This window comes from Lutra lutra, chromosome 6 (assembly GCF_902655055.1).
Source record: "Lutra lutra chromosome 6, mLutLut1.2, whole genome shotgun sequence".
Classification (NCBI taxonomy): Eukaryota; Metazoa; Chordata; class Mammalia; order Carnivora; family Mustelidae; genus Lutra; species Lutra lutra.
The window spans coordinates 137,398,878-137,426,324 of record NC_062283.1 but is presented as its reverse complement, the minus strand read 5'-3'; the positions used below and the strand labels follow the sequence as shown (position 1 = coordinate 137,426,324).

At 48.7% G+C, this 27,447-nt stretch overlaps 3 protein-coding genes across 3 annotated transcripts in view; 2 read left to right on the top strand and 1 right to left on the bottom strand.

The window, feature by feature from the left end:
• LOC125101686 (UL16-binding protein 3-like) overlaps positions 1–27,447 on the top strand; it is a 176,166-nt gene that overhangs the window by 44,995 nt on the left and 103,724 nt on the right.
• LOC125102725 (UL16-binding protein 3-like) lies at positions 1,199–6,928 on the bottom strand. Its single transcript, XM_047734190.1, is given in 6 exon segments — positions 1,199–1,733; positions 2,972–3,101; positions 3,778–4,053; positions 4,277–4,336; positions 4,339–4,551; positions 6,808–6,928. Coding segments are annotated over 5 exon segments (786 nt in total). The 5' UTR covers positions 6,923–6,928; the 3' UTR covers positions 1,199–1,733; positions 2,972–2,979.
• Positions 14,120–18,968, top strand: LOC125102723 (UL16-binding protein 1-like). Its single transcript, XM_047734188.1, has 4 exons — positions 14,120–14,435; positions 15,526–15,789; positions 16,012–16,287; positions 16,950–18,968. The coding sequence occupies exons 1-4, from the start codon at positions 14,297–14,299 to the stop codon at positions 17,072–17,074; spliced, it is 804 nt and encodes a 267-aa protein (XP_047590144.1). The 5' UTR covers positions 14,120–14,296; the 3' UTR covers positions 17,075–18,968.

Genomic DNA, 27,447 nt, shown 5'->3' with positions numbered 1-27,447 from the left:
TGTTGACATTTTAGGATGTATTTACCCCACACCAGGACATTCATCTGGGTCACCACAAGATCATCTCCTAGTAGGTCTCATGGTACCTGAGGGCCTCCTCATCCTTAGACTCTGCTTCGTATTGTTCCAAGAATGTCCAATATGGCCAAAGAGATCCACAGACTTGGGCATTTTCCATTTCCTGGATGTGCTGAAGATGAAGGTTAGAGTGTTTTATTTGCCTTGTTGGTGGATTAACTTAATCTGTAAATGTAGGTGAAGAGATTCAGATGTAGGAGGCCACTGGGAGAGTATGTTGTCCAGAAGTTCTCAATATATATTTGAAAGCTTTGTTCATCCTGTGTTTTGGTTCACCTTTGTTCATTTTTTGACAAGAGTTCAGATTATTTAGTCTTAACTAGAGAGAAACGGAAATCTCCTAACACATTGTATATATTGTACCTCATTTGGATATCCTATGGCTAATTTTTTGCTCTGACACATAGCACCACAGTAAACAATCCTACATCTCTATTGCTTTTTGGTCCCCGAGTATTTCCGGCCTCAAATTAACAGTGGGATTGCCATGCAGTAGGATAAACCCAACCAACCACGTCTGGATAGGGTGAACTATACGGCAAATGAGGGATTCCATTTAAACTCCTACCAATGCAGAAGAGAACTCTTGTCATTCCATTTCCTGTCCACCACTTGCTATAGCTCTCTTTAAAATCTTGTCAGTTTGGGGTGGCTGGGTGGTTCAGTGGGTTAAAGCCTCTGCCTTTGGCTAGGGTCATGATCCCAGGGTCCTGGGATTGAGCCCTGCATCGGGCTCTCTGCTCCGCAGGGAGCCTGCTTCCTCCTCTCTCTCTGTCTGCCTCTCTGTTCACTTGTGATCTCTGTTAAATAAATAAATAAAATATTTTTAAAAATCTTGTCAGTTTGATGCATGTATAAAGCAAGCCCGTTGTTCTTCGTGTTATCTTGATAACTTGGGATGTGTTCAGTGATTTTTGAGGCTGATTTACTGTCTGTGACTTGTTCTAAGCATTTGCACAGATCTTGGGAGAGCCAAACTTACATATCCCTCCCCCAGCTTGATATATCTCTCTCTCCCTCTCTCTCTCTCTAATAAATAATATCTTTGAAAAAAAATAAAATTCCAAATTAAGTATATTCTATAATAAAGATAATATTTATTTAAATATACGTTCCTGGACATAATTTACTGAAGAAAACAATCACAATATGTCACATGAGCCTGTTTCTCAGTACATAGAAAAAAAATCCCTGAGGATCTAGAGCTTCCATAAATATCTTTTTGGGGATACTGTCTGCAAGGACATGGTCCTCTTACAGAGAAGAATCCAATATTGCACAACCAAAGGACAAGAAGGAAAATGTTCTCTTTGTTGAAAACAACCAAAGGACAAGACGGAAAATGTTCTCTTTGTAGAGATTCCCCATTCAAGTATTTAACACTTCAGTGCAGGAATTCCATCACTGAGCACCGGGAGAAAATGGCATAGAATATGCTAGTGCAAAGTGCTGAACAGGAGAGGGATGAAATGCAAGAAGGGACATGGGAGGTTCCCTGTCCTGCACCAGGTGGCTGGACTGAGGTTCTGGATTTGTAAATTTGGAAGTGCTGCCGGTCTAATGATGAACAGCAGCTCATGCAAAGGCAGCGGGCCCAGAGGTAGAGTCGTTGAGCTGGTCCCCACACTGAGGGGCTTCTTGGTGGACTTGGCAGCCTAAGAATGGAACAAGTGTTTATCTCCATGGTTGAGGAAATCCTGGGTCCCCTGTCCTGGGGCTTCCCTTCACCAGCACTTCCCACCCTAGAGCCCAGCCCTCGCCCAGGGGCATGCATTTCCTCCAGCCATGACCCCAGCCCTGGGCCCAGCCACCATTACAAACCTCCACCCTCCTGAACCAAATCACAGAGTCAGCTCCAGGCCCTATTACCAATGGTCTGGGCTCAGGACCAAAGTGAGTAAGAAACCAGTGTGCTCACGTGACTCAGGTTCCCATGCTCCCTCTCATGGCAGATCCTAAAGGACCTGCTGGGGGATGTGACAGAAGACAGGGGCCTGCACTTGACACCTCTAACCTTGGGGAACCCTGTGGAAAAAGTCCTTCTTTTCCCTTCCCTTCCAGCCTCCTGCAAGCAGCACACAGAGCTCTTAGTCTGATGATCCTTCCACCATCCCACCCATTCCTGGTCTGGCTCAGCTGGGAGCTCACAGGGGAGCTCAGTTAGCCCATCCCCCAGGTCAGCTCTGCTCAAAGCAGGGGCTGTTCAGTGGCTCAGGATCTGAGGTCTGCAGGAAGCTGGCTGCCAGCTGGCATCAGCCTCAGCCAGGGTTCCCATTGTTGCACAGAGAACTAGCCTCCTCCTAGTCCCATCATGCACGGTCTCTACTGGGCATTTGCTGCCTCACATGTGAAGACCCAAGCCATGACTGGGGGAACACGGCAGTACTGTCCAGCCCTTTGAGTTGGTCTGTAGAGGCCTTCCCACTCCCTCTACCTGGAATGAGACCCTGGCCCCTGTCCTTGTAACTGCCCAGATGGAGTCCCCTTCTCCTTGAGACATCCCATGGAGCTGCCATGCTGCTCTTACTCAAAGGGGAGTATGGCCCATGCTGTGTGTCCCTGCTGTCCCCACACCACCCACCCTGGGCCCAAATTGACTCTATCCAATGGAGAACCCGGTCAGAGCCAGGAATGACTTCCAATAGTCCTTAAGCAGTGGTCTGGGCCCCTCTCCTTTCCCAGTGGCCTTATCAGTGAGTGAGGCCACATCAGAGCTCAGCACTGAGCTAGTCCAAGCTGTTCTCAATACATGATATGAGATCTCATTCATCTAGTCCCACTGCCTTCTGAGAAGCTTCAGGGAGTGGGCAGGGGTGAGCCTGGGAATTCACCGTTCCCTGTGCTCACACCAGGTCATCTGCCCCTCTCTTCCCTCTCAATCTGCTCTCACTACCTGTGGATCTAATGGTCTCTGACAAGGATGTCCATTATGACTGCACAGCTGAGGAGCAGGGGGAAGATCCATGTGCAGGGTCCGATGGGCGTGGCCTTGCCTGGGGCTGTACCTTGTGTGGCTGGTGGCACTGAAATGAAAATGCAAGGATAAGAGCCTCAGTCGGGACCCCAAACTGGGGGAAGCTTCCTCAGATCCTGTAGTTGCATCCTACCAATCAGACGGTGTCTATCACTGTCCTTGTGGCAGATGCTGTAACCAGTCCTGATGTTGGGAAGGGAGGAGGGGATGCGTCCTTTCCCTTAGGGGCTCCTCCAGCCAAAAGGGGAAGCAGAGTTTGCAATATAAGCAATCGCTCCTGCTGTGACAGACAGGAGGTGATGCAGGATAAGGATGGTGACAGCAACTACCTCTCAGGAGCTGACAGTCCAAGTGGCACTGAAGGATTTCTGGCAATACACCAGGTGAAATGAAAAAGACAGTAATTCTCAGATAAAGGAACATAAGACCATCTCTGGAAACAGGCTGATGCTCCCCTGTTTGGGGCCAGCAAGAAATCCAAGAAATGCCCAAACACAAAGGTGTATGCATCAAGGAAGTGATTCCAGGAGGTGAGACGGGAAAGGAAGAATTCTAGAACATTCCTGTAGCCATTATTCTGCCAAGAAGAATTTCCCATGGATGGATCAATTTCTCTCTCCACACACACACACACACACACACACACACACACACACCGCCCACACTGTGGTGTAGGTCGAGGTCATTTCAAGAGAACCAGCACTCCATCCAGTCTTCTGAATTACCCTTGGTCTCCTGCATTTCATCCCAGTGCTCCCATACTTGCTGGAGCCAGCTCTTACAGTCTCTGTTTGCGGTCCCCATGAGGAGCTTGGTCAGCTCTTCATCATTGTCCAACGTGCCAATGAACTGTTGGCCTCCAGGTGGAACCACTGTCCACTTTCTGTTTTCTGAGTCAAAGAGGTGGGTTGACTGCCCATTGAAGGCAAACCACCAAGATCCTCTGGTGTGTCCGTTGGCCCCCCGCTCACACATCAGGCAGCCCTGCATGGTAAGAAAATCTGCCCCCGCCCCCACCAGGGGAAGCAGGTCAGCCTCTGGTCTTGACCAAACCTTTGCCCCAACCGCTGCGCACTCCTCAGCTTCCCCTTCGGCCCTCCTGGTCCTGCTCTGGCCTCCTTGCCTGTCCCAGCTGCTGGGCCATATATTTGGGACCCTTTTGAAGTTTTACATGAAAACAATATCTCCCTAGCCCTGCCAAAGTGTTCTCCTTCTGCCCTGGACCTTCAGACTCACCACTCTCAGTGAAAATCTCTACTTTAATGTCCAGCAGTTTTTTCTGAGCTCTTCCCCCAGGTCTTCCAGAGGTTCCCTCTGTGTCCCCCAGAATGCTGTGTCTTTCAGCTTCATCCCCCAAGGACCAATGGGTTTGACTTGCTCGCTCCCATGCCAGTAAGAAGAAAACTCGTTTCCATTGCCCTGACCTTGAATCTGAAACCTCAGTTGTCCAGGCCTGGTCTTAGATGTGATGGAGAAATTGTAGGAAAGCGAGAGAGCATCTGTGAAGGGAAGACAGAGGTGGAGGTTGGGGCTGGAAGAGAAAGAGCTGCAGGCACCCCTCTGCCATCCAGGTGACAGTAGTGGCATCCCTGGAGGGCTGACCTGGCAGAGTAAGGACTGTCCTGCAGTATGGCTCCCCGTAGCCTTGGAGGCTGGTGCTCTTCCCTTGTTGGGATTGGAAAAGGATGTCTCTGCTTGCAGGAAGTCACACAGCCCCAGATAGGAACCTGCGCCCACCAGGTTGATACCCAGCATCACTCGGTCTCTACCCACTGCAGGCACAGGCCAGGCTGGCTATGGCAAGAAGAGGTCTACATGTCAGAGGACTGTCAGGAGGTAGGCCAGTGTCCTGTATGAAGATGAGGGGCATGGAGGGGGCTATTCCTGAGGAGCTGGGGCCCGGTGGGGACAGGGTGAGGATAGAATCCAAAGTCAGGTGAGGGAGAGTTCTGGATCATGGGTCACAGGCCTCAGCAGGGCCCTGGAGATGCTGATAACCTGCCCTTAGGATGGGTCTTGGAAGCCTGGAAAGGGTGGTCCACACATCACAGACTAGAGCAGCAGGCATTGCCAAGGCAGATAGAAGGCTCAGAGAAGTGCATATGACAGAACAGATAGAGCAAGAAATGCCAAACACAAAACTAAAAACATGTCCTGCTACTACGCTCATGGACATGTCTGGAGGACTCTTTACAAATAAAATAAATAAATACAAAAGTATTTTATCCTAGGTGCAAGGACAGAGATGAGTACCAACCTCAAAGCTCCTCTCAGCATGCAAGGATGTGATTAACCCTATTCGATTTTCATTGAAATGCCAGCCTGGAGCAAAGATTTTCTGTGCCTACTAAATATTGCATAGGACTCTATTGTAACCACTCAATGTGCTGTTGTAGCTGGCAAGCAGCCATAGACAATCCATGGATGAAGGTGCCGCTGGACTGGCTCCTTGGGCCCCAGGACCCTTAGAATCCACACCACAGAGCCCTGTGTGAAAAGGGGCTCTGTGCCCTTTGTGACATCCTGATCTGAATATCAGGAAGAGAGCCCTAGCGCTCCAGGGAGGCAATGACACAGGAGGGAAAGTCACACCCTGTAAAAGAGGCTGGGGGCAAGTATGCTCCTGGGACCTGAAGCGAAGAGGTCTCTGGCCAGAGGACATCAGAGCTGTGCACCCTGAGCTGGAAGGTGCTGGTGAAGGAGCGCCTGGAGTCCCACGAGGAAGAGGAGGGGTAATCCGCTGCCCAAGTGTGTAGGCAAGTCCATCCCACTTAGACTGGTTGACTGCGGTGGGGTATGAGGTGACTCATACCAGGAGAACCCTGGGAATGGCTTTGAGGTAAGGGGTCCTGTGGAGGTCCCCTCCCTGGGAAAGCCTCCAGTCCTGCCCAGAGTAGGGGCAAGGGGACTCAGGTTGCCCAGGGCTCCGAGGGGAGGCTCCAGGGGCTGAGGAGAACCACAGATCTCCAGCGGGGCCCTCTCTCCCTTCGCTGTGCTCCCACAGCCATTGCCTGGCCTAACTTTTGAGGTTTCTCACTAACCCTCAGCTTCCTCTCCCCCACCCCCACCCTGCTCCACTTCCTCCCCACCCCGGTTTTGGTTTTTTTTTTTTTTGTAATCTTTTTTTTTTTAATTTATTTTCAGTGTAACAGTTTTGTACCACACCCAGTGCTCCATGCAATCCATGCCCTCTCTAATACCCACCACCTGGTTCCCCCAACCTCCCACCCCCCACACTTCAAACCCTTCAGATTGTTCTTCAGAGTCCATAGTCTCTCATTGTTCACCTCCCCTTCCAATCTCCCCCAACTGCCTTCTCCTAACTCCCCATGTCCTCCATGCTATCCCCACCCCGTTTTTAAAAGATTCATTGATTTCCTTTAGGAAGTGTGAAGGGAAGGGGCAGAGGGAGAGGGAGAGAGTGAATCTCCCACAGAGCTCAAACTAAGCACAGAGCCTCAGGTAAGACTCCATCTAGGGACCCTGAGATCAGGACCTGAGCACAAATCAAGAGTCCCGCGCTTAACCCACTGAGCCAGCCAGGTGCCCAGAAGCTGCCTCTGTTTTCGGTCCCTCTCCTGGCCCAGGCGACAGTTGCCCACAGTCACCCTCCAAGCAGAAAGCGGCCCACAGAGAATAATTGAGGAGTCCGGGTTAGAAGAAGAAGATGCCAGAAACGCTCCGCTGGCACCATTTCTGCTCCCGGGTCTTACCGCTCACTCCCCAATATCCCGCTCCCACGCCCCGGGTTCCGCCTCTGAACTCACGGCTGCAGCCTGCTGTAGCACAGACCGGCAGGAAAAACCGGAGCAGGAGGCCAAGACGGACGCTGGAGACCCCAGTGCACCCCGTTCGCCCCAGGAAGCTCATCGCAGCTCTACTCCACCGAGATTTGCAGTTTCTACAGAAAATTTCCACTTGGGGCTTGACTCCGCCCCGGGACCCGCCTCCTCCTGCCGTATTTCCTAGAATATATCAGTCCTTTCTGGTACTGCTGGTCGGCTCCTTTTCACCCATTGTCCTGACCACCCTATCTTTCCCACCTTCATTTCCACCATCAGTATCTTCCCTTCTTATGGCCAACAGGTATAAGCTTCCAGTTATGAACTTAAAAAGTTATGCGGTGGCGCCTGTGTGGCTCAGTGGGGTAAGCCTCTGCCTTTGGGTCAGGTCACTGATCTCAGGGTCCTGGAGTCTGCAGGAGCCTGCCTCCCCTGCCTCCCCCTCTCTCTCTGCCTGTTGTTCTGCCTACTTGTGATCTCTTTCTCTCTGTCAAATAAATAAATAAAATCTTTTTTAAAAAGTCATGTGGATATAGGGTACAGCATGTTCCCTGTAGTTAAAGATTCTGTGTTATATATTTCAAAGTCACTGAGAGAGTGGATCTCGAAACGAGACTTATTGTGCTGACCATTTCACAATATATACAAATATCCAACCACTACGTTGTACATCTGAAACTATATAATGCTGTATATCAATTATATCAATGAAAAATAAATTCAAAAAGAAAAAATAATACAAAGCAGGATTTTCTTCCCTTCCCGTTCTGAAGGCTGGAACACTGAGAGCAAGGCATCCTCAGAGCCATGTTCTGTCTCCTGGCTTCTGGGCGTTTCCTGCCATGCTTGGCATTCATTGGCTCTAGTCAGCTGCCTTCTAATGTCTGTCTCTGTTGTCACAGGGCCAACTTCCCTCGCTGCCTCTGTGTATCCACATGACTTCCTCTATGTTTGTCTCTGGTCCCTTCTTACTAGGATAACAGTTCTACTGGACGGTGTTTCACCCTAACGATCTCATATTCATGTGGATACAACTGTAAAGGCCCTATGTCCATATAAAATCAACTTCCCAAGACCAGTAGGTAGGACTTCAGCATAACTTTTGGGGAACCACAATTCAGCCCATAACAAAAGTCATAGACTCTATCATCCCACACTTACACCACCAAAAAAAGAATCATCCCTTTTTTCTTTACCTCTAAAGTTTCTTATTGAGATATTAATGACATATGACAAATTATTTTGAGGTGTACATGAGTCAATATTTGTATATTATTGGCTATGTTTATGTACCATATTAAACATTACATCTCATGACTTGTTTATTTTATAACTGGAAGTTTATACTTTCTGAGCACAAGAAGAGATGATTTGGAAAGTGGGAATGAAGACAGAAAAGAGAGGTTGGGAGGAGAATGGGGTGAAGAAGGAAAGAAGGGCGGGAGAGAAGATTGAAATATTTTAGGAAATATGGCCTGGCAGGAGTAAGCGGGTGGTTTGATGCTGGCTGGGGTCCCAGAGTGGGTGTGGCAAGGTTTCCTCACTGCCTCCTCAAATTGCTGAGGAAAATGTCTACCACACTCCAGCTGGGAGCAGTTAGGGAAAAACAGGGAGGGGAGAGGGGATGGGGTTAAGACTGTGCAGGGGTGGAGGGGTGAGGGGAAACCCTATGGGAGAAGTTTAAAAACCCTGTTGATGGCTCCTGCCCAGTCATCAGTCTTCCCCAGCCTTGCTTCTGCCTTGGGTTTTTTTGTTTGTTTGTTTTGTTTTGTTTTGTTTTGTTTTTCAGTGACTTTGGCCTCTGGGCAAAAGGAAGATGGAAAAGATTTTTTCAGCTTGAAAAAAATACTGCCAGGAGATGGGAGCCAGAGGATAGGACAGGGAGAGAGTGCCTGGTGGGAAGCAAAGCTTAAGACTTCTCCATGCTGGAGTTTTAGAAAAGTCGGTCTGATACCGCACAGATTATTTGCCAGGTCAGGAGGGTGGGGGGGGGGAGGGCAGAGGGCAGGCACACCTGTGGCTGACATTACTCCCATTTGGGCGAGAACCACACAGGCTCCCTCTGAGATGCCAACTGGAGGAGGAGTCCATCCAGGAACTAAGAGGAGAAGGTCCAGGGTTTAATCCCAGGGAAAGGAGCTGTGCTCACAGCACATACACCCTTCTTTCTGGACAACTTGGCCTCACCCATGCAATGCATTACCACCTAGCCAGTACTGCAACTGTCCACCAGCTGCTTCCGAAGGACGGGGAACATGGGAAGGTCAGTAAGTCCATGAGCAATGGGTCCACTGCCACATTTCTTTTCTTGTGAAACAAGTTCCTTGATCAGAGTAGTAGGGTAGGGAAGACTGAGACTGTTGAAAAGAATTATGTAGGTCCACGGATGGTAGTTTTGGCAAAATCATTGCAGGCAAAGAGGATAAATTAATATCTGTGATAAGTATCTCTTTCAAAAAAGAGGAATGCTGTGCCTTACTGTTATGAAAGTGGACCAGGGTCATGAACCTGCCAGCAGGCTGGTCACCCTGGGGAACTGTGCCATATCAGGGCACCGTGTTGGTCTCTGTGGCTGGCACGCTGGGCACTCAGCAGTGGGCACAATCTTCTCAGCCTCGGTGGACCTAGCAGCAACAGGACTGTGCTGCTAAGCCCGTGCCTGAAATCCATTCCTGCCCCTTTGTTCTGAGCCCACTTGGCAATGCGGGCTGTCCTGGAGACACAGGCTGACTGATAGCCCCAGAATGGTTATCCTAGCAACTTGATTCCTAAAAATCCCCCTCTTCTGAGGTCACCCTTTGGGGAGCATTCCTGTGGGACACAAATATCCTTGTATTCTCAGAGAATTCTATCCACATACCTCTCCCCCAAATTTCTATGTCACAAGTTTCCAATTGGATTTTCTAAGTCCCTGACCATCCAGCCAAACCATTGAAATGGGCATCTACTTGCATAAGTGTGCATTTCTCCTTCCCAGCAAACTGTACCACCTGGGGTACCGCTCAGCGTTGTGCCCACTGAGAACATTTCCTTATACACTGTCTTTCGGGAATAGTCTGGAGAAGGGCTGTAATGCTGCAGCTGTTCCCTTTCAGGCAGGACCTAAGGATTCTACAGAAGCATCTGGAAACTAGTCACCAGTACTCTCTTCCTCTGTTGGGAGCTTCCCATAAGGCCTAGGTACAGACTGGGAGAATGAGGCTGTGGGGTAGAAGTCGGGATCACAAGCATTCAGGCAACTTCTTCAGGGAACTTGCTTGTGCCCCGGGGCCTGATCAGGCCAGATCATGTACCTACCGCTTCCATCTGATTACTGAGGGCTGCTGTGCTTACCACCCTCAGGCGAATATCATTTTCAATGTGCAAAAACAGAGATTTTCCCCTAAGCTCAGGAACAAGGCAGGGATATCCACTCTGACCACTGTTGTTCAACATAGTCCTAGAAGTCGTAGCCTCAGCAATTGACAACGAAAAGAAATAAAGAGCCATCTGAATCGACAAAGAAAAAGTCAAACTCTTACTCTTCACAGATGACATGATACTCTATATGGGAAACCCAAAAGATTCCACCCCAAAATTGATAGCACTCATACAGGAATTCAGCAAACTGGCAGGATATAAAATCAAGGCATGGAAATCGGTTGTATTTCTATACACTAACAATGAGACAAAAGAAACAGAAATTAAAAAGGTGATCCCGTTTATAGTTGCACATAAAATCCTAAGAAATGTAGGAATAAACTTAACCAAAGAAGCAAACTACAGAACTATAGAAAACTACGGAACACTCATGAGAGAAATTGAGGAAGACACGAAGAGTTGGAAAGACATTCCATGCTCACAGATTGCAAGAACAAATATTGTTAAGTGTCTGTGCTACCCAGAGCCATCTACACATTCAGTGCAGTCCCTATGACAATACTATCAACTTTTTCACAGAGCTGGAATAAGTAATCCTGAAATTTGTATGGAACCAGGAAAGACTCCAAATAGACAAAGCAATGTTGGCAAAGAAAATCAAAGCTGGTGGCATCACATTCTGGACTTCAGGCTCTATTACAAAGCTATAATCTTCAACACAGTATGGTACTGCACAAAAACAGACACATAGATCAATGGAACAGAATAGAGAGCCCAGAAATGGGCCTTCGACTCTAGGGTCAACTAATCCTTGACAAAGCAGGAAAGAATATCCTGTTGGCGGGAGGGGGAGGGGAGGCAGTCTCTTCAACAAATTGTGTTGGGAATATTGGCCAGCCACGTGCAGAAGAATGAAACTGGACCATTTTCTTTCTTTTCTTTTTTTTTTTTTTAAGATTTTATTTATTTGACAGAGATCACAAGCAGGCAGAGAGGCAGGCAGAGAGAAAGGGAGAAGCAGGCTTCCCATTAAGCAGAGAGCCGGATGTAGGGCTCGATCCCAGGACCCTGAGACCATGACCTGAGCAGAAAGCAGAGGCTTAACCACTGAGCCAGCCAGGTGCCCCCAAACTGGATCATTTTCTAACACCCTACACAAAAACGGCCTCAAAATCCATGAGAGACCTAAATGTGAGGCAGGAATCCATCAAAATCCTAGAGGAGAACATAGGTAGCAAGCTCTATGAGCTCACCCGCAACAACTTCTTATAAGACATGTCTCCAGAGGCAAGGGAATCAAAGGCAAATATGATCTACTGGGACTTCATCAAAATAAGAAGCTCTAGGTTTTGTTGTTATTGTTGTTTTAAAGATTGTATTTATTTATTTCAGAGAGAAAGCACAAGCAGGGAGGAGGGACAGAGAGAGAGAGGGAAGAACATATTCCCCGTTGAGCAGGGAGCCCCTTGCAGGCCTCAAACCCAGGGCCCTTGGATTATTACCTGAGCAGAAGGCAGACACTTAACCAACTAAGCCACCCAGGCACCCCATAAAAAGCTTTTGGATAGCAAAGGATCAGTCGACAAAACCAAAAGACCACTACAGAATGGTAGGAGATATTGTAAATGACAGATAAAGGGCCAGAATCCAAAACCTATAAAGAACTTACCACCTCAACACCCAAAAACAAACAATCTAATCAACAAATGAGCAGAAGACATGAACAGACATGTCTCCAAAGAAGACATCCAAATGGCCAACAGACACATGAAAAAATGCTCAACATCACTCGGCATCAAGGAAATACAAATCAAAACCACCATGAGATACCACCTTACACCAGTCAGAATGGCTAAAATTAACAAGTCAGGGAAGGACAGATGTTGGTGACAATGTGGAGAAAGAGGAACCCTCTCACACTGTTGGTGGGAATGCAAGCTGGTGCTGCCTCTCGAGAAAACCCTATGGAGATTCCTCAAAAAGTTGAAAATAGAGCTACCCTATGACCCAGCAATTGCACTACTGGGGATTTACCCCAAAGATACAAATGTAGTGAACCGACGGGGCAAGTGCACTCCAGTGTTTATGGCAACAGTGTCCACAATAGCCAAATTGCGGAAAGAGCACAGATGTCCACTGACAGGTGAATGGATAACGAAGATGTGGTATAAAATACTCAGCCATCAAAAAAAAAAAAAAAATGGAATCTTGACATTTACAACAAGAAGCACAGAACTAGAGGGTATTCTGCTAAGCGAAGTCAGTCAGTCAGAGAAGACAAGTATCATATGGTCTTACTCATATGTAGAATTTAAGAAAGAAAATCGAGGGTCATGGAAGAAGGGAGGGAGAAATAAAACAAGATGAAACCAGAGAGGGAGATAAACCAGAAGAGACTCTTAATCACGGAAAATAAACTGAGGGCTGCTGGAGGGGAGAGAGGGAGCAGGATGGACAAACTAGGTGGTGGACACTGTGGGGGAGGAGGCCACATGGTGTAGTCAGCACTGTGTGTTATGTGAGACATGAACCACTAGCCTCTCTACCTTGGAAGCTAGGAATACATTATATGTCATTTAATTGAGTTTAAATTTAAAAAAAAATAGGAAAAAGAAAACAATATTAGTGATTTCTCCTCAACAGGCAAAGTATCACTACAATTCACACAGTGTAGGTATATTCTTTAAATGTCTTTTAAACTATTTAAAATTATTCATTAAACTTCTATACTAGAATTGTTAACCCTTAAAAACCTAAATTTCTTGTGGAAATGGAGAAGTACACGGTAGTTCACTCTTATCCTAGCATTCCTAGCTGATTGGCAGATTTTAAATTCTGTTCACAATTTTTAGAAACACATGACTTCTCATAGTACATTTTCCAGTTTGACACAGGACATGCTTACCAACAGACCCACATATTTTGAGTTCCTTTGTAAAAGGAAACGAAAAGTAGATAAATCTATGTTCCATGAATGAATAAATAAATAAATAAATGCAGGCTAGAACAGTTCATCCAGCTTCTGTTAGAGCCCTACACATATCTGGTCATACCTGATTCAGTCAGCTGCCTTAGGTTCCTCCAGGTGCTGTTGTTTACAATGTGGCTATTTAGTTCTCAAAGCCCAGAACTAACATGAGTGTTTCCAGTGACTGAAGAGGATGGGATACTTTATTATCTATCATACTTACCATAAGTCTAGCATAATGTGGCTGATTTTATGCAGTTTATAGGATAGGGAGATGATCGTGAGTGAAAGTGATGTACTCTCGCTCCAACATTCACTTTGTCTCAGAGCTAAAGTGTGGTCACTGAAAAAAAAAAAATCACTCCTTTTTTTTTCCTCCTCTGCAAACCTGAAGGTAGCCCTGCTCGGAAATAGGATTCTCTGTAGAATCTACGGGTTGCTAAGTGGTTCCATAGCTGGAGGAATAGCATTCCTCTGCTTCTACTTCCAGAGCCTGAGAAGGTGCGTTGAAAGTTGGCCACAGGTCCATATGATTCTCCTACACTTGCAGAGAAAGGGGACTTGAAGCTACGTGCCTTCAAAAAGAAGGGAGAACTGCCTATAAATTATATCTCAGCAAACTTGATTCTTACAAAAGATGGCGGTAAAATTCACCAAGTGCCCAAAAGAATCCAGTTAACTTGTCACACCCATAGGCGCAGGTGTCTCTGTCTAGTGGTTTTCAAGGGCAGAAAATCTTCCTTGCTGGGCGGGCAGGTCCGAGCCCCGCCCGTCGGCGCCCCGCCCACTCGGAGATGACGACCCAGGCGGCTGCGTGGCCCCGGCGCGGTTCAGTCGGTCGCCGCCTCCCCCGCAGCGTTGCTCAGCGCCTCCGCTCTGCGCCTCAGCTCAGCCGGCGGCTCCGCTGGGGCTCGATCTCGGCCGCTTCCTCTGCCTCTCCCGGCGCCGGCCGCGGGGCTCTCTCGCCTCCGCCGCCCGTGGAAGGAGGGAAGGTGGGCGACGCCGAGCGGCTTCTCCGGGACAGAGGTCCAGTCCCTCTCGGCGGGAGACAGGCGCCCGTTCTGCTTCGCGGCCGCCGGTTGCTTCGGACGCCGCTCCGCGCCTCCCCGGGAACTGCCCCGGCTCGGGGTCGCGATGGAGCCCACGGCCGCCACCACGCTCACGGGGCGCTCGCGGCCCCTGTTGCTGCCGTTTCTCCTGCGGCTGCTGCGCGGGATCGCGGCGGCGCCGGCCGGGTGGGTCGTGGGCGCGCCGCGCGGCGGAGCGGAGACAGGTGAGTCCCGGGAACTTGGGAAGCTTGTCGCCGGCGTGGGCCGCCACCCCCCACCCCACCCCCGCCAAGTCGCGGCCGCCCGCGGGCTCCTTGCCCGCTCCGCGGAGTCCGCCGCCGGGACTTTGCCGCCCTGTGGAAAAGAGGAACCTGGGCGACCACGGACTGCCCGGCTCTGGGCGCTGGAGCGGGGGAGGGGGGGGGGACAGGCCGCCGCGGGGAGTCCGCTGTCGCCCCCGCCCCCGCCTGCCCCCTCGGGGAGCGGGAGCCCAGCCCTGGAGCCCCGGGCTGCGTTCAGGACAGGGCGATCGCGCAGGGCCGGGACCCCGCACACCCCCGCGACTCTGGCACTGAAGCAACTTCTCCAGGAGTCACCACCCCCGCCCCTCCAGAGCTCCCCCTGGATATACTTTGTGGACCTTTTAGGGTTTTTCTGTTTGGGGCGTTTTTCGTTTGTTTTGCTTCTATTTTATATCATTCTGACTTATGCATTTCTCTGAGCCTTGTGATCCCTTCCTCTAGTCTCTGCTCAGAAAATTCTTGATAATCTAGTCAGTGCAACAGGGGACAGGCCTTTCTTCACTTTACCTGGACTCATCCTTAGAGCTCATTAGGGCCATCTTCTGGGCCCTGTGGAATCCTGTGACCCATGGTCTTGAACTCTCCCTTCTCTGACTTTGGATTCTATCCTCACTGTCCCTACCCTGCCCCAGCTCCTCAGGAGCAGCCCCCGCCCTGCCTCTCATCTTCCACAGGACACTGGCCTGTGTCCTGACAGTCCTGTGACATGCAGGCCTCCTCTGCTATGGCCAGGCTGGCCTGTGCGTGCACTGGGTAGAGTGACTGATGCAGCCTTTGGCCTGGTAGGTGTGGGTTCCCATCTGGGGATATGTGGCTTCCTGCTAGGCAGAGGTATCCTGATCCTATCCCAAAAGGGGAAGGACGCCAGCCTCTACACTAGGGTGAGCCCCTGTGCAGGAACAGTCCTTGCTCTGTCTTGCACACATTCTATTACTGTCACCTGGATGGCAGCGGGGTGCCCGCAGCTCTTTTTCTTCCAGCACCAACCTCCACCTGTGTTTTTCCTTCCCAGACGCTCTCTTGCTTTCCTACAATTTCTCCATCACACCTCAGGCCAGGCCCGGACAACCGTGGTGTGAGATTCAAGGCCAGGTCAATGGAAACGAGTTTCTTCATTATGCCTGTGGGAGCAGGCGGGTCAGACCCTTTGGTCCTTGGGGGATGAAGCTGAAGGACACAGCATTTTGGAACACACAGATGGAACCTCTGGAAGACCTGGGGGAAGAGCTCAGAAAGAAACTGCTGGACATCAAAGCAGAGAATTTCACTGAGAGCAGTAAGTCCGAAGGCCCAGGGCAGAAGGAGAACACTTTGGCAGGGCTGGGGAGCTATGGTGTTCCTGTAAAATTTCCAAGTGGGTCCCAGCAGCCAGGGCAGACAAGGAGGCCAGAGCAGGACTCGCAGGGCCTAAGGGGAGCTGAGGCGTGTGCAGTGGGTGGGGCAAAGGATTGGTCAGGTCCAGAGGCTGACCTGTTTCCCCTGCTGGGGGCGGGGGCAGGTTCTGTCACCCTGCAGGGCTGGCTCATGTGTGAGCGTGGGGCCGACGGACACACCAGAGGATCCTGGAGGTTTGTCTTCAATGAGCAGTTAACCTGCCTCTTTGACCCGGAGAAAAGAAAGTGGATACAGTTTCCTCCTGGAGGCCAACAGGTTAAGGACATGTTGGACAGTGACAGAGAGCTGACCGAGCTCCTCGTGAAGATCGCAAATGGAGACTGTAAGAGATGGCTCCAGAAACTGCGGGAGCACAGCCATGAGACGCAGGAGACCACAGGTAACTAGAAGACTGGATGGAGTGCTGGTCCTCTTGAAGAGATTGGCCAACCCCACCATACTGTGTGTGTGTGTGTGTGTGTGTGTGTGTGTGTGTGTGTGTGTGTGTGTGTGTAATGATGCATACATGATGAGTTGTTCTTAGGAGTACAAGGGCCACTAGTATGTTCTAGTATCCTTCCTTTCCCTGCTCACCTACTGGCATCTCTCCCTACTGCACATACCTTTGGTTCTCTCTCTGTGGATTTCTTGCTGGCCCCAACCTGAAAGCCTCATTCTGTTTCCAGAGATTTACTTCTTACTGTTCCCTTTTCTGAGTCTCATTGTTGTTTTTTGTTTCCCCTGGTCTCTTTCTCAAAATCCTTCAGTGCCAGGTGAAATGTCAGCTCCTGATAAGATGTCTCTGTCACCATCCATACGTGTCCCCTCCTCTTCTGTCACAGCAGGAGTCTATACGGAAAGCCTTGCTTCCCCCATTAGCTATATGATCTGCATGAACCGTCCCCCCCCCCATCCCCAGGATGAGTCACAGCGGCTGCCACAAACAGGGCAGAAGGAGGACATCTGGGCTGTAGGATTACGTGGGGGCAGCAGCAGCTAAAGACTCATGCCCCCAGTTTGGGGCCCCTAATCAGGGCTCTCACTACTGTGTTTCTATTTCAGGAGCACCGGCCACAACCCTGCATGGACCTCTGGTCAAAAGCGCAGCCGTCAGACCGATCACTTCCGTCCTCCTTGTGGTCCTCACGCACTTAGTCCTCCTTGTTGTCCAAGGCATAGTCCTTTGAGTAACAGGTACTGTGGGCATAACTGAGTCAGAAGTGAGAGGCAGATGGCCCGAGGTGAGCGCAGAGAAAGGTGAATGGCCAGCCCTTGTCCTATCACCTGAACCTTCTCACGTGAACATGAGACCAGATGCGTTGGACTGTATTAGCTTCTCCCAAGAAAGAGACTCATCAGGAGCTGTTGATGTAGAGGTTGAGGCAGATAATTATTATAAGGGATTGGCTCACGACTAGAGCTGAAGAACCAGGGAAGCCGGTGGTGGGGTTTCCAGCGCAAACCCGAAGGCCCGAGAATCAGGGCATCTGTGGTGTAAGTCTAGGTCCTGGTCCAAAGAACCAAACACCAGGAGTGCTAATGACCAATGCTGAGGGCAGGAGAAGGATGGCCCAGCCAAACTGAGAGCAAAGTCACCTTTCCTCCGCCGTTTGTTCCATTCAGGCCCTCGTGGATTTGATGAGGACAGTCTCCTTTACTCAGTCTACTGATTCAAATGCTCATGTCTTCCAGAAACACTCTCTAGACAGACCCAGAAAGAATGTTTTCCCAGCTCTTGGGGGGTGTCCCTTGGCCCATCAAGTTGACCCATAAAAGGAGCCAGGACCAAGTTCTCACATGCTTGATAGCTGTTACCTGGGCAAACTTATCCTTGAGCTCTGCTAGTGCCTCGTTAAGGCTGGTGCGAAAGCACAGGGCTCCCCTGCCCCTGACCCCAAAGTTTGCATCCTGTTTTTGCTAAAGGGATTGAGCAAAATCAGGCCTGGCTGAGACCAACTTTTCACCTGGGAGGGGCCCGAGTGAAGGCTGGTGTGCAGACAGTAGGAGCACCGGACATGGGCAACCCTCTGGCTTGGGGGAGAGCCGCAGGTGGCTGCACGTGATGTGTCCTAGGGATGGGGGACCTCTCCATGCTGTGTCCAGGAGAGGGGCCCGTGTCTGAACCAAAGAAGAGGGGTGGGAAGGCCGTTGCTCACCCAACCAAAGGCTGGCTTGCAGGGCTCTGCTCCCATGCTACTCGGCTTGGGTGGTGGCAGCTAACCAGAGGGCCCATGGGAGAGGCTCTCCAGGATGAGATTCGAAGGCCAGAGCTCCAGGGTCCCCTGGGATACCTGGCTCAGCCCTGGTGTGCTCAGAACCTGGCAGCTAGCCTCCTGCAGAGCCCAGAGACCCAGCCAGCTGAACTGCTCCCGCCTTGAGCAGAGGTGCCTCAGAGTGCCTCAGGAGGGGGCACTGAGCTGCTGTTAGAAGGGGATGCTGTCACCTGACCGGAAAAGGAAAGGGTGTGGCAGGGCAAGGACAGTCACGCTCAGACCTTGTGTTCAGCTACCAAGGGGAGGAGAGGCTGAAGACAAAGGAAGATGGTTCTTTGCCTATAATCTTCCCCAAGGCTACAGGAACCAGGATCCAGGTCCCTTTCTGGGGAGGGCTCCCAGCCACGCTCTTAGGCCTTCTCACCTGGCCAGAGGGGGGCCAGGATCTATGTCATGGGAACAGAGGAATCATTGGTGGCTTTAGTCTTGAGCCTAGGTGTTGAGTAGTAGGGCCTGGATCTGACTGTTTTGTGGTAATGAGGGAAGGGTTTGGTCAGGCTGCTGGACCCAGGGGTTGGGTGTCCCAGGTTAGGGGTGGGGGTAGTGTAGGGTGATACTTGACCCTCGGTATGAGCTGGGCTTTGAGCCAGGCAGTAACTCGGGAGGGAGAAGCCCAAGAAGACTGACCCAAGATTTTCTCAGCCACTGGAACAAGCTCCTGTTTCTCTTTTAGAGGCTGAAGTTGCTAAGGAAGGCCTGAGGATCTGCTCTCCTGCACCCGCTCTCCCTTCTGATGAGTGGCTTCTACCTGCTGTCCATGTCCACCGATGGGACCTTCGATCCCTATGGCGAAGGCAGAATCCTCCAGTCCTCCAGGAGATCGTGATTATGGTGGAGATGGAGTATTTCCCTGCCTTCATTCTCGGTCATGATGACCCACCTCTGCACTTTTTCTTAACACGGATGTTCTGGTGCTAACTGTTGTGATTCCTGTACTTGGCCTTCTAACTGCCTGGACGAGACTTCTGAACAAGGAGAATATTTCCCAAGTTCTCCTTCGGTGTTGGAAATCAGACACTCGTCAATATCATGAGCTACTCATTGCTGAAAGAATAGTGTGTGAAAGTGGAGAATCTCAGGGCTTCTTTCTTCTGCCACTCAGATCTATTGACTAGGACAAGATTGTATTGATGATAGTTTCCTTTAGTAATTTATCCTTTGAATAGGTATTTAAGTAAAATATTAAATAAAGGTTACATTATTTCAGAAGTTTACATTATGACGCAGTGGGTAGAAATGGCATTCAGTCTCTCTGAAACCACCTCTCAAGTAGTCATCTGTCAGTGTCAGACATGATCCTGACATTCCGGATGCAGAGAAAATTCTGGAAATCAAGCAATGCGATTAGGATTTCCCCAGACCAGACATCTCCAGTAGTGACTCTCCTTTGATTCCTCCCCTCCGACTCACCTCCTTCAAGGCACAGTGAGTCTTTAAGAAGGAAACAGATCTGCTTCTAAAAGTTGAGATGCCCTTCAACAGATGAATGGATAAAGAAGATGTGGTCCATATACATAATGGAGTATTACTCAGCGGTCAGAAAGGATGAGTGCCCAACTTTTGCATCAACATGGACAAGACTGGAGGAGATTATGCTGAGTGAAACAAGTCATGCAGAGAGAGTCAATTATCATATGGTTTCACTTACTTGTGGAGCATAAGGAATACTTTGGAGAACATTAGGAGAAGGAAGGGAAAAATGAAGGGAGGCGGTAATCGGAGGGGGAGATGAACCACGGGAGACTGTGGACTCTGACAAACTGAGAGTTTTAGAGGGGGAGGGTGGGAGGGATGGGTGAGCCTGGTGGTGGGTATTAAGGAGGGCACGTATCGTGTGGAGCACTGGGTGATAAATGCATACAGTGAATCATGGAACACTAATGATGTGCTACACGGTGACTAACATAACAATACAAAATAGTAATAATAAAAAAATTGTTTCATCATGGACAAAGGATCAGTATCCAGAATATATAAGGGGCTCCTGCAAACACATTGGAACAAGTCTGGTTCTCCAAAGCTGCAGTACATGGCAAATAAGCCTATGAAAAGATTGAAACTCTCACAAATAATCAAGAAAACTCTACTTGGAAGGACAATGGGAATGGAAAAAGGTGGTAAAAGGTACAAACTTGCAGGTATGAGACTCATAAAGTCTGGGGATTGATGTGCAGCAGAGTCACAATAGCTAATATTACGGAACTGTGTATTTGTTTTTATCTTTTTTTGAAACACAAATATCTATTAGTTTAATATATTAAAAATTCAAATTCTATCCAGCCAACTTAAAATATTATATTATATAACCTGAGCATATGAAAGGGGGAAAAAAGCCACTGATTGGAAACTGAATCTTACCCAGAACATTCAAGAGGCAACTTTTTGTTCTTTCATATAATTCCAAGATTAACTAAGTCGCGCCAGAACAATTTCCTAAAACGCACCATCTTTTATTACGACAAATCTTTAATGTCACGTTGCTTAAAATTTTCATTAAACTTTTACTTACCAAATTTAGCCTAAAATTGGAAGCCAATTCCTCTCACATTTACATAATTCAGGTCCATTAGTGGCTTAATAAATACGGTATCTTGTTTACTGACTGGCATGAGAAAATCTGATTTTTTTTACTGGAAGCCATTATTGGGGCACCTGGGTGGCTCAGTCCAGTAAGTATGTGCCTTCTGCTCAGGTGAGGAGCCCAGGATGCTGAGAGACAAGGCTCCCCTTGTGGCCTCTGCCTGCCTCGTTCTTAGTGCTCAGGAACCAACCCCACCCCACCCCCCGTCACCCCCCGCATCACCCCTACCCCATTGTTCTCTCTCTCCTTCTCTCTCTCAAATAAAAAATATGGAACAGTCATTGAGTTTCTCTGAGTTGCTAGGTCCAGTAACACTGGTATAAAAGCCATGGGCTCCTGGGACGGGGCAAAGCCCAGGACCACCCACAGGCAGCAACATGCTCAGCTCTCCCTCGAGGAGGCAGAGCACACAGCTCTCCTTGGGTGGTGGCAGGTAAGACAGAGGGCCCATGGGAGAGACTCTCCAGGATGAGATTCGAAGGCCAGAGCTCCAGGGTCCCCTGGGATACTTGGTTCAGCCCTGGTGCTCTCAGAACCTGGCAGCTAGGCTCCTGCAGAGCCCAGAGCCCCAGCCCGCTCAAATGCCCCTGCCTTGAGCAGAGGTGCCTCAGAGTGCCTCAGGAGGGGACATTGAGCTGCTGTTAGAATGGGATGCTGTCTCCTGACCGGACCAGGAAAGGGTGTGGCAGGGCAAGGACAGTCACACTCAGACCTTGTGTTCAGCTACCAAGGTGAGGAGAGGCTGAAGACAAGGGAACACAGATTTGTGTCTAAAAGCCTCCCCAGGGATCCAGAAACCAGGATCCGGGTCCCTCTCTTTGGGTAGGCCTCCCAGCCCCTCCTTTATGGCTTCTGATCCAAAGGGTGGATCAAGATCTAATTAAAGGGAACAGATGATTCATTCCCAGTTTTACTCTTTTTGTATTTTAAGATTTTATTTATTTATTTGACAGATGCCCAGCAAAAGAGGGAACACAAGCAGGGGGAGTGGGAGAGGGAGAAGGAGAAGCAGGCTTCTCATTAAGCAGAGACCCCGAAGAGATGTGCGCCTCAATCCCAGGACCCTGGAATCATGACCCGAGGAGAAGGCAGACGCTTAAGGACTGAGCCACCCAGACACCCCCCTGGTTTTAGTCTTGAGCCCCACTTTTTGGTAGGGGGCCTGGAGCTGAATCTGTCTTGTGCTAATGAGGGAAGAGTGTGTTCAGGCTCTGGATCCAGGGGTTGGGGTGCTGTGGGGGGGGATGCTGGGCCATCAGTGAGGACAGGTCTTTGAGAAAGGGAGTGACTGTGGGGTGGGGAGGGCAGTAGGACTGATCCAGGATTTCCTCAGCCACTTGAACAAGCTCCTGTCTGTCTTTCAGAGGCTGAGGTTGCTACAAGGAGCCCCTGGGATGTGCTCTCCTGCACCCACTGTCCCTCCTGGGGGGTGGTCTTTCCAACATCTGCTGTTCACCTTAACCAACGGGAGCTTTGACCCGTAGGTAGGGTGGAGGGAGAACCCTCCAGATCACCATGATTGTGGAGGAGATGGAACATTTCATTGCCTTCATTCTTGGTCATGATAATCCACCTCCGCACTCTTTCATAACATTAACACTGTCTTCTGTTGGTGCTGACTGCTGGAATCCCAACAGTTTGCCTTCTAACTGCTTAAACAAGAATTTTTTTTTTTTAAGAGAAGAGAGCTAAGGTGGTAGAATAGTGGGAGGACCAAGGCTTCCTTCATCCCTCAAACACAGCTAGATAAACATCAAATCATCCTGAACACCCAAGACAGCGATCTGAGGATGGACAGAACAAACTACACAATGAGGGGGAGAAAAGAGGCCACGTCATCATGGAAGGTAGGGGTTGCGGAGGTGTGATTTGGGGGAGAAGGGTACTGCAGGTGCTGCAGAGGGGAAGGGGCCCTGGTCGTGGAGCAAAGTGATAGAAAGACAGAGGGAGACTGCATCTGCCTGCTATTCTGTCTGCCTGTGCTCGCTCGCTCTCCTCTCTCTCTGACAAATAAATAAAATCTTTAAAAAAAAAAAGAAAAGAAAAGAAATGAAAAGAAAGACAGAGGGAGAGAGGAGCGCACAGGGGACCACACAAGGCAAACACTTCCCCAAAGCCATGGACTGGGAAAATGAGATGGGTTGATGAGAGTTTTGACAACAACCAGCAGAGCTCAAAGACTGGAGTTTCAGAAGTCTGCGGTGTGGGCTGTGTGGAGTCTGGCAGGCATAGCAGCTGTCCTGTGGAGAAGGAGGGCGGACAGCCTGGGAGCTGAGAGCCTGATCTGAGGTTCCCTTGGGATGCGCTGGGAAACAGGGTTCTTGTTTCTTAGGGAGCATCTGGGAGAGGTGGCATTGCCTCTGAGGGGACAGAAGAACCAGTGGACCCCATCGCGTTTCCCCCTCACCCAACTCCTTAGCATAGCAGCAGAGACACCTCCTGAGGGTGGCTAACCTTGATGCTGGCTTTTGGCTGCACTCTACTCCAAACTCCAAGCTCCTTTTCCTTGGTGTGGCTTCTCTCTGGGAGAAAGCTTCATCAGTCCCAACATGGGAGACCTTCCTGCAAAGGATCAGTAGGGGTCCTGGCCACACCAGGTTCCTAAAGTTTGTAGACTTGGAACAAAGCCAGTGTGCCTGGCATAGAGCACAGGTGCACTGCGTTGCGGGGGAGGGCGGTGGAGTGGGGGGTGGGTGGCAGACGGCCTGGACACAGGGTGAAGGCAGGGATCTGAAGCGAGTACCGGGTGTGATATTCTTACTCTGGACTCACTTGTGAGGCCCCACAGAAGGGGAGAGAGGATGCTTAATTTAGCCTAAGGATGTGGGATGGTTAATTTTGCCTGTCCACTTGGAGAATATTTTGGATAAAATTGACATTTAAATGGGTGAGCTTCAAGTAAAGGAGAATGTCCTTCAGAACACTGCCGGGCCTTGTCAAATCAGTGGAAGGCCTGAAAAGAACAAGAATGACCCCCCGCAAAGACCGGGGAGCTCTCCCACAGACTGCCTTCAGACTCCATCTGCACCGCGCTGAGTCTCAGGATGGCTTCAGGATGTGGAGTTGACGGCTTCCACAGGCACATGAATGAGTAAATCTCTCATCATCTCTCTGCCTGTGTGCATGTCATACTGCTTCTATTTTCTGGGGAAGTCTGACTGAAACAGGTGGGTGAGGAAGACTTAATGGCAGGTGATATTTGTGCCCGGCTTTCACAGGATGCAGGCTGTTGGCCCATGTGATCCAAACTTCCTAACAGAGGAAGGTTCTAGAACAGAAAGCCTGGAGGCTGATGGTGAGAACCTTAGGGTTTTGGAGAGGAAGAGATTTCAGGAGGTGAAATGGACCAGGGAAGTTGTGTGGGAAATCCCTTAGCAGCCATGAAGGATTCAAGCAGGAAAATCATTGGGAACGCATTGTCCACAGAAGGCTCAGAGGGTGATCTAATCTCCAAGGAGCTTGGATTCAGGTGACTGCCATCTCCTACACCAAAGTGAGGGTCAGGGTCTCTAGAGACTAAGGGTGCGTGCCTCCCAATTCCAGTCCTCAGCTGCTCTCCTCTCTCGAAAGGCCTGGGGTGACCATGCTGATGAGGGACAGGAGGGAGAGGCTGCCCAAGGCTGGAGCACAGAGAGGGAGAAGGGAACAAAGAGGGAGGACCTGACTTAAAAATGACCAGGAGCTGTTTGGAGACATTTAACTTGTCACGTCAAATTCTGAAACTGATGTATTTCTTGTGTCCTCATTTTTCAGAACCATACACATTTTTGAAGCAAGCCTAAACTTCTTAAGACATTGTGAGTCTTGTAGCGAACACCTTTTTTCCTGAACCATATGACAGAGGTGTCACACTGATGTCCTCCCAGTTTTTGTGATGTCTGATGCCAACATTTTAGCATATAGTTTCCCCACACTGGGACATTCCCCTGGGTCACCACAGGATCATCTCCTAGTAGGTCTCATGGTACCTGAGGGCCTCCTTGTCCTCAGGCTCTGCTTTGAGTTGTTCCAGCAGTGTCCAATATGGCCAAAGAGATCAATGGACATGGGCATTTTCCATTTCCTGGATGTGCTGAAGATGGGGGTTAGAGTGTTTTATTTGCCTTTCTGGTGGGTTGGTTTCATCTGTAAAGGTAGGTGAAGAGATTCAGATGTAGGAGGCCACTGGGAGTGTAAGTTGTCCAGAAGCTCTCAACATATACTTGAAAGCTTTGTTCAGCTGGTGTTTTAACCCATTTCTGTGTCATTTTTTTAGCGTAGTTCAGATTATTTAGTCTTAGAGAGAAACAGAAATCTCCTAACACACTGTATATATTGTACATCAGTTGGATATCCTATGGCTAATTTTTTGCTATGACACATAGCACGGCGGTAAACAATCCTACATCTCTATTGCTTTTTGGTCCCCATGTGTTTCCAGCCTTGAATTATCACTGGGATTGCCATGCAGTGGGATGAAAACACCAACCACCATCCGGATAGGGTGAACCATAGGGCAAAAGAGTGATTCCATTTAAACTCCTACCAACACACAAGAGAATTCTTGTTATTCCATTTCCTGTCCACCACTTCCTATAATGCTCTTTAAAATGTGGTCAGTTTGATGCACGTATAAAGCAAGCCAGTTGTTCTTCGTGTTACCTTGATTACTTGGGATGTGTTCAGCGATTTCATAGGCTGATTCACTGTCGGTGACTTGCTTTAAGCATTTGCACAGATCTCCGGAGAACCATATTTATACTTATTTATTTGCAGGAGCTCTTTGTATATACTGGATACCAATCCTTTGCTCATGAGGAAATAAGTCAACTGTTAGAAGCAGATCTGTTTCTGCTGTGAAGGCTCACTGTGCACTGAAGGAGGATGATAGGAAAGTCAGTGCTGTAGGTAAGGGACCTAGGGAAATCAGGAAGATTCTCCACTGCTTCATTCCCAGAATATCTGTTAAACTCCGAAGTGTCAGGATCATGTCTGAGACTGACAGATGACTGCCTGAAAGTTGATTTCCAAGCCATCCATAAATTGTATCTCCACAAGAAATCTAGCAGAATCACACTTATTTTAACCTGATACAGTAGAGGAAGAAAAAAAATTCCCTGAGTTCTTACGGGATATAAAACAAATTCCATTGCAGAAATGTCTGTTCATGTCCTCTGCCCATTTCTTGATTGGATTATTTGTTCTTTGGGTGTTGAGTTTGCTAAGTTCTTTATAGATTTTGGACACTAGCCCTTTATCTGATATGTCATTTGCAAATATCTTCTCCCATTCTGTCAGTTGTCTTTTGGTTTTGTTCACTGTTTCCTTTGCTGTGCAAAAGCTTTTGATCTTGATAAAATCCCAATAGTTCATTTTTGCCCTTGCTTCCCTTGCCTTTGGTGATGTTCCTAGGAAGATGTTGCTGCGGCTGAGGTCGAAGAGGTTGCTGCCTGTGTTCTCCTCGTGGATTTTGATGGATTCCTTTCTCACATTGAGATCCTTCATCCATTTTGAGTCTATTTTCGTGTGTGGTGTAAGGAAATGATCCAATTTCATTTTTCTGCATGTGGCTGTCCAATTTTCCCAACACCATTTATTGAAGAGGCTGTCTTTTTTCCATTGGACATTCTTTCCTGCTTTGTCGAAGATGAGTTGACCATAGACTTGAGGGTCTATTTCTGGGCTCTCTATTCTGTTCCATTGATCTATGTGTCTGTTTTTGTGCCAGTACCATGCTGTCTTGATGATGACAGCTTTGTAATAGAGCTTGAAGTCCGGAATTGGGATGCCACCAACTTTGGCTTTCTTTTTCAATATTCCTTTGGCTATTCGAGGTCTTTTCTGGTTCCATATAAATTTTAGGATTATTTGTTCCATTTCTTTGAAAAAAAAAATGGATGGTACTTTGATAGGAATTGCATTAAATGTGTAGATTGCTTTAGGTAGCATAGACATTTTCACAATATTTATTCTTCCAATCCAGGAGCATGGAACATTTTTCCATTTCTTTGTGTCTTCCTCAATTTCTTTCATGAGTACTTTATAGTTTTCTGTGTATAGATTCTTAGTCTCTTTGGTTAGGTTTATTCCTAGGTATCTTATAGTTTTGGGTGCAATTGTAAATGGGATGGACTCCTTAATTTCTATTTCTTCTGTCTTGTTGTTGGTGTAGAGAAATGCAACTGATTTCTGTGCATTGATTTTATATCTGACACTTTACTGAATTCTTGTACAAGTTCAAGCAGTTTTGGAGTGGAGTCTTTTGGGTTTTCCACATATAGTATCATATCATCTGCGAAGAGTGATAGTTTGACTTCTTCTTTGCCAATTTGGATGCCTTTAATTTCCTTTTGTTGTCTGATTGCTGAGGCTAGGACTTCTAGTACTATGTTGAATAGCAGTGGTGATAACGGACATCCCTGCTGTGTTCCTGACCTTAGCGGAAAAGCTTTCAGGTTTTCTCCATTGAGAGTGAGATTTGCGGTGGTTTTTTCACAGATGGCTTTGATAATATTGAGGTATGTGCCCTCTATCCCTACACTTTGAAGAGTTTTGATCAGGAAGGGATGCTGTACTTTGTCAAATGCTTTTTCAGCATCTATGGAGAGGATCATATGGTTCTGCAAAGAAGACATCCAGATGGCCAGCAGACACATGAAAAAGTGCTCCATATCACTCGGCATCAGGGAAATTCAAATCAAAACCACAATGAGATATCACCTCACAC

Excerpts from the sequence above, each read along its gene's own strand:
- LOC125102723 (XM_047734188.1), top strand. The coding sequence starts at position 14,297 with ATGGAGCCCACGGCCGCCACCACGCTCACGGGGCGCTCGCGGCCCCTG. Across the intron at positions 15,790-16,011 it reads AGAGAATTTCACTGAGAGCA|GTTCTGTCACCCTGCAGGGC; the intron begins GTAAGTCCGAAG and ends GGGCGGGGGCAG. Across the intron at positions 16,288-16,949 it reads TGAGACGCAGGAGACCACAG|GAGCACCGGCCACAACCCTG; the intron begins GTAACTAGAAGA and ends TTTCTATTTCAG.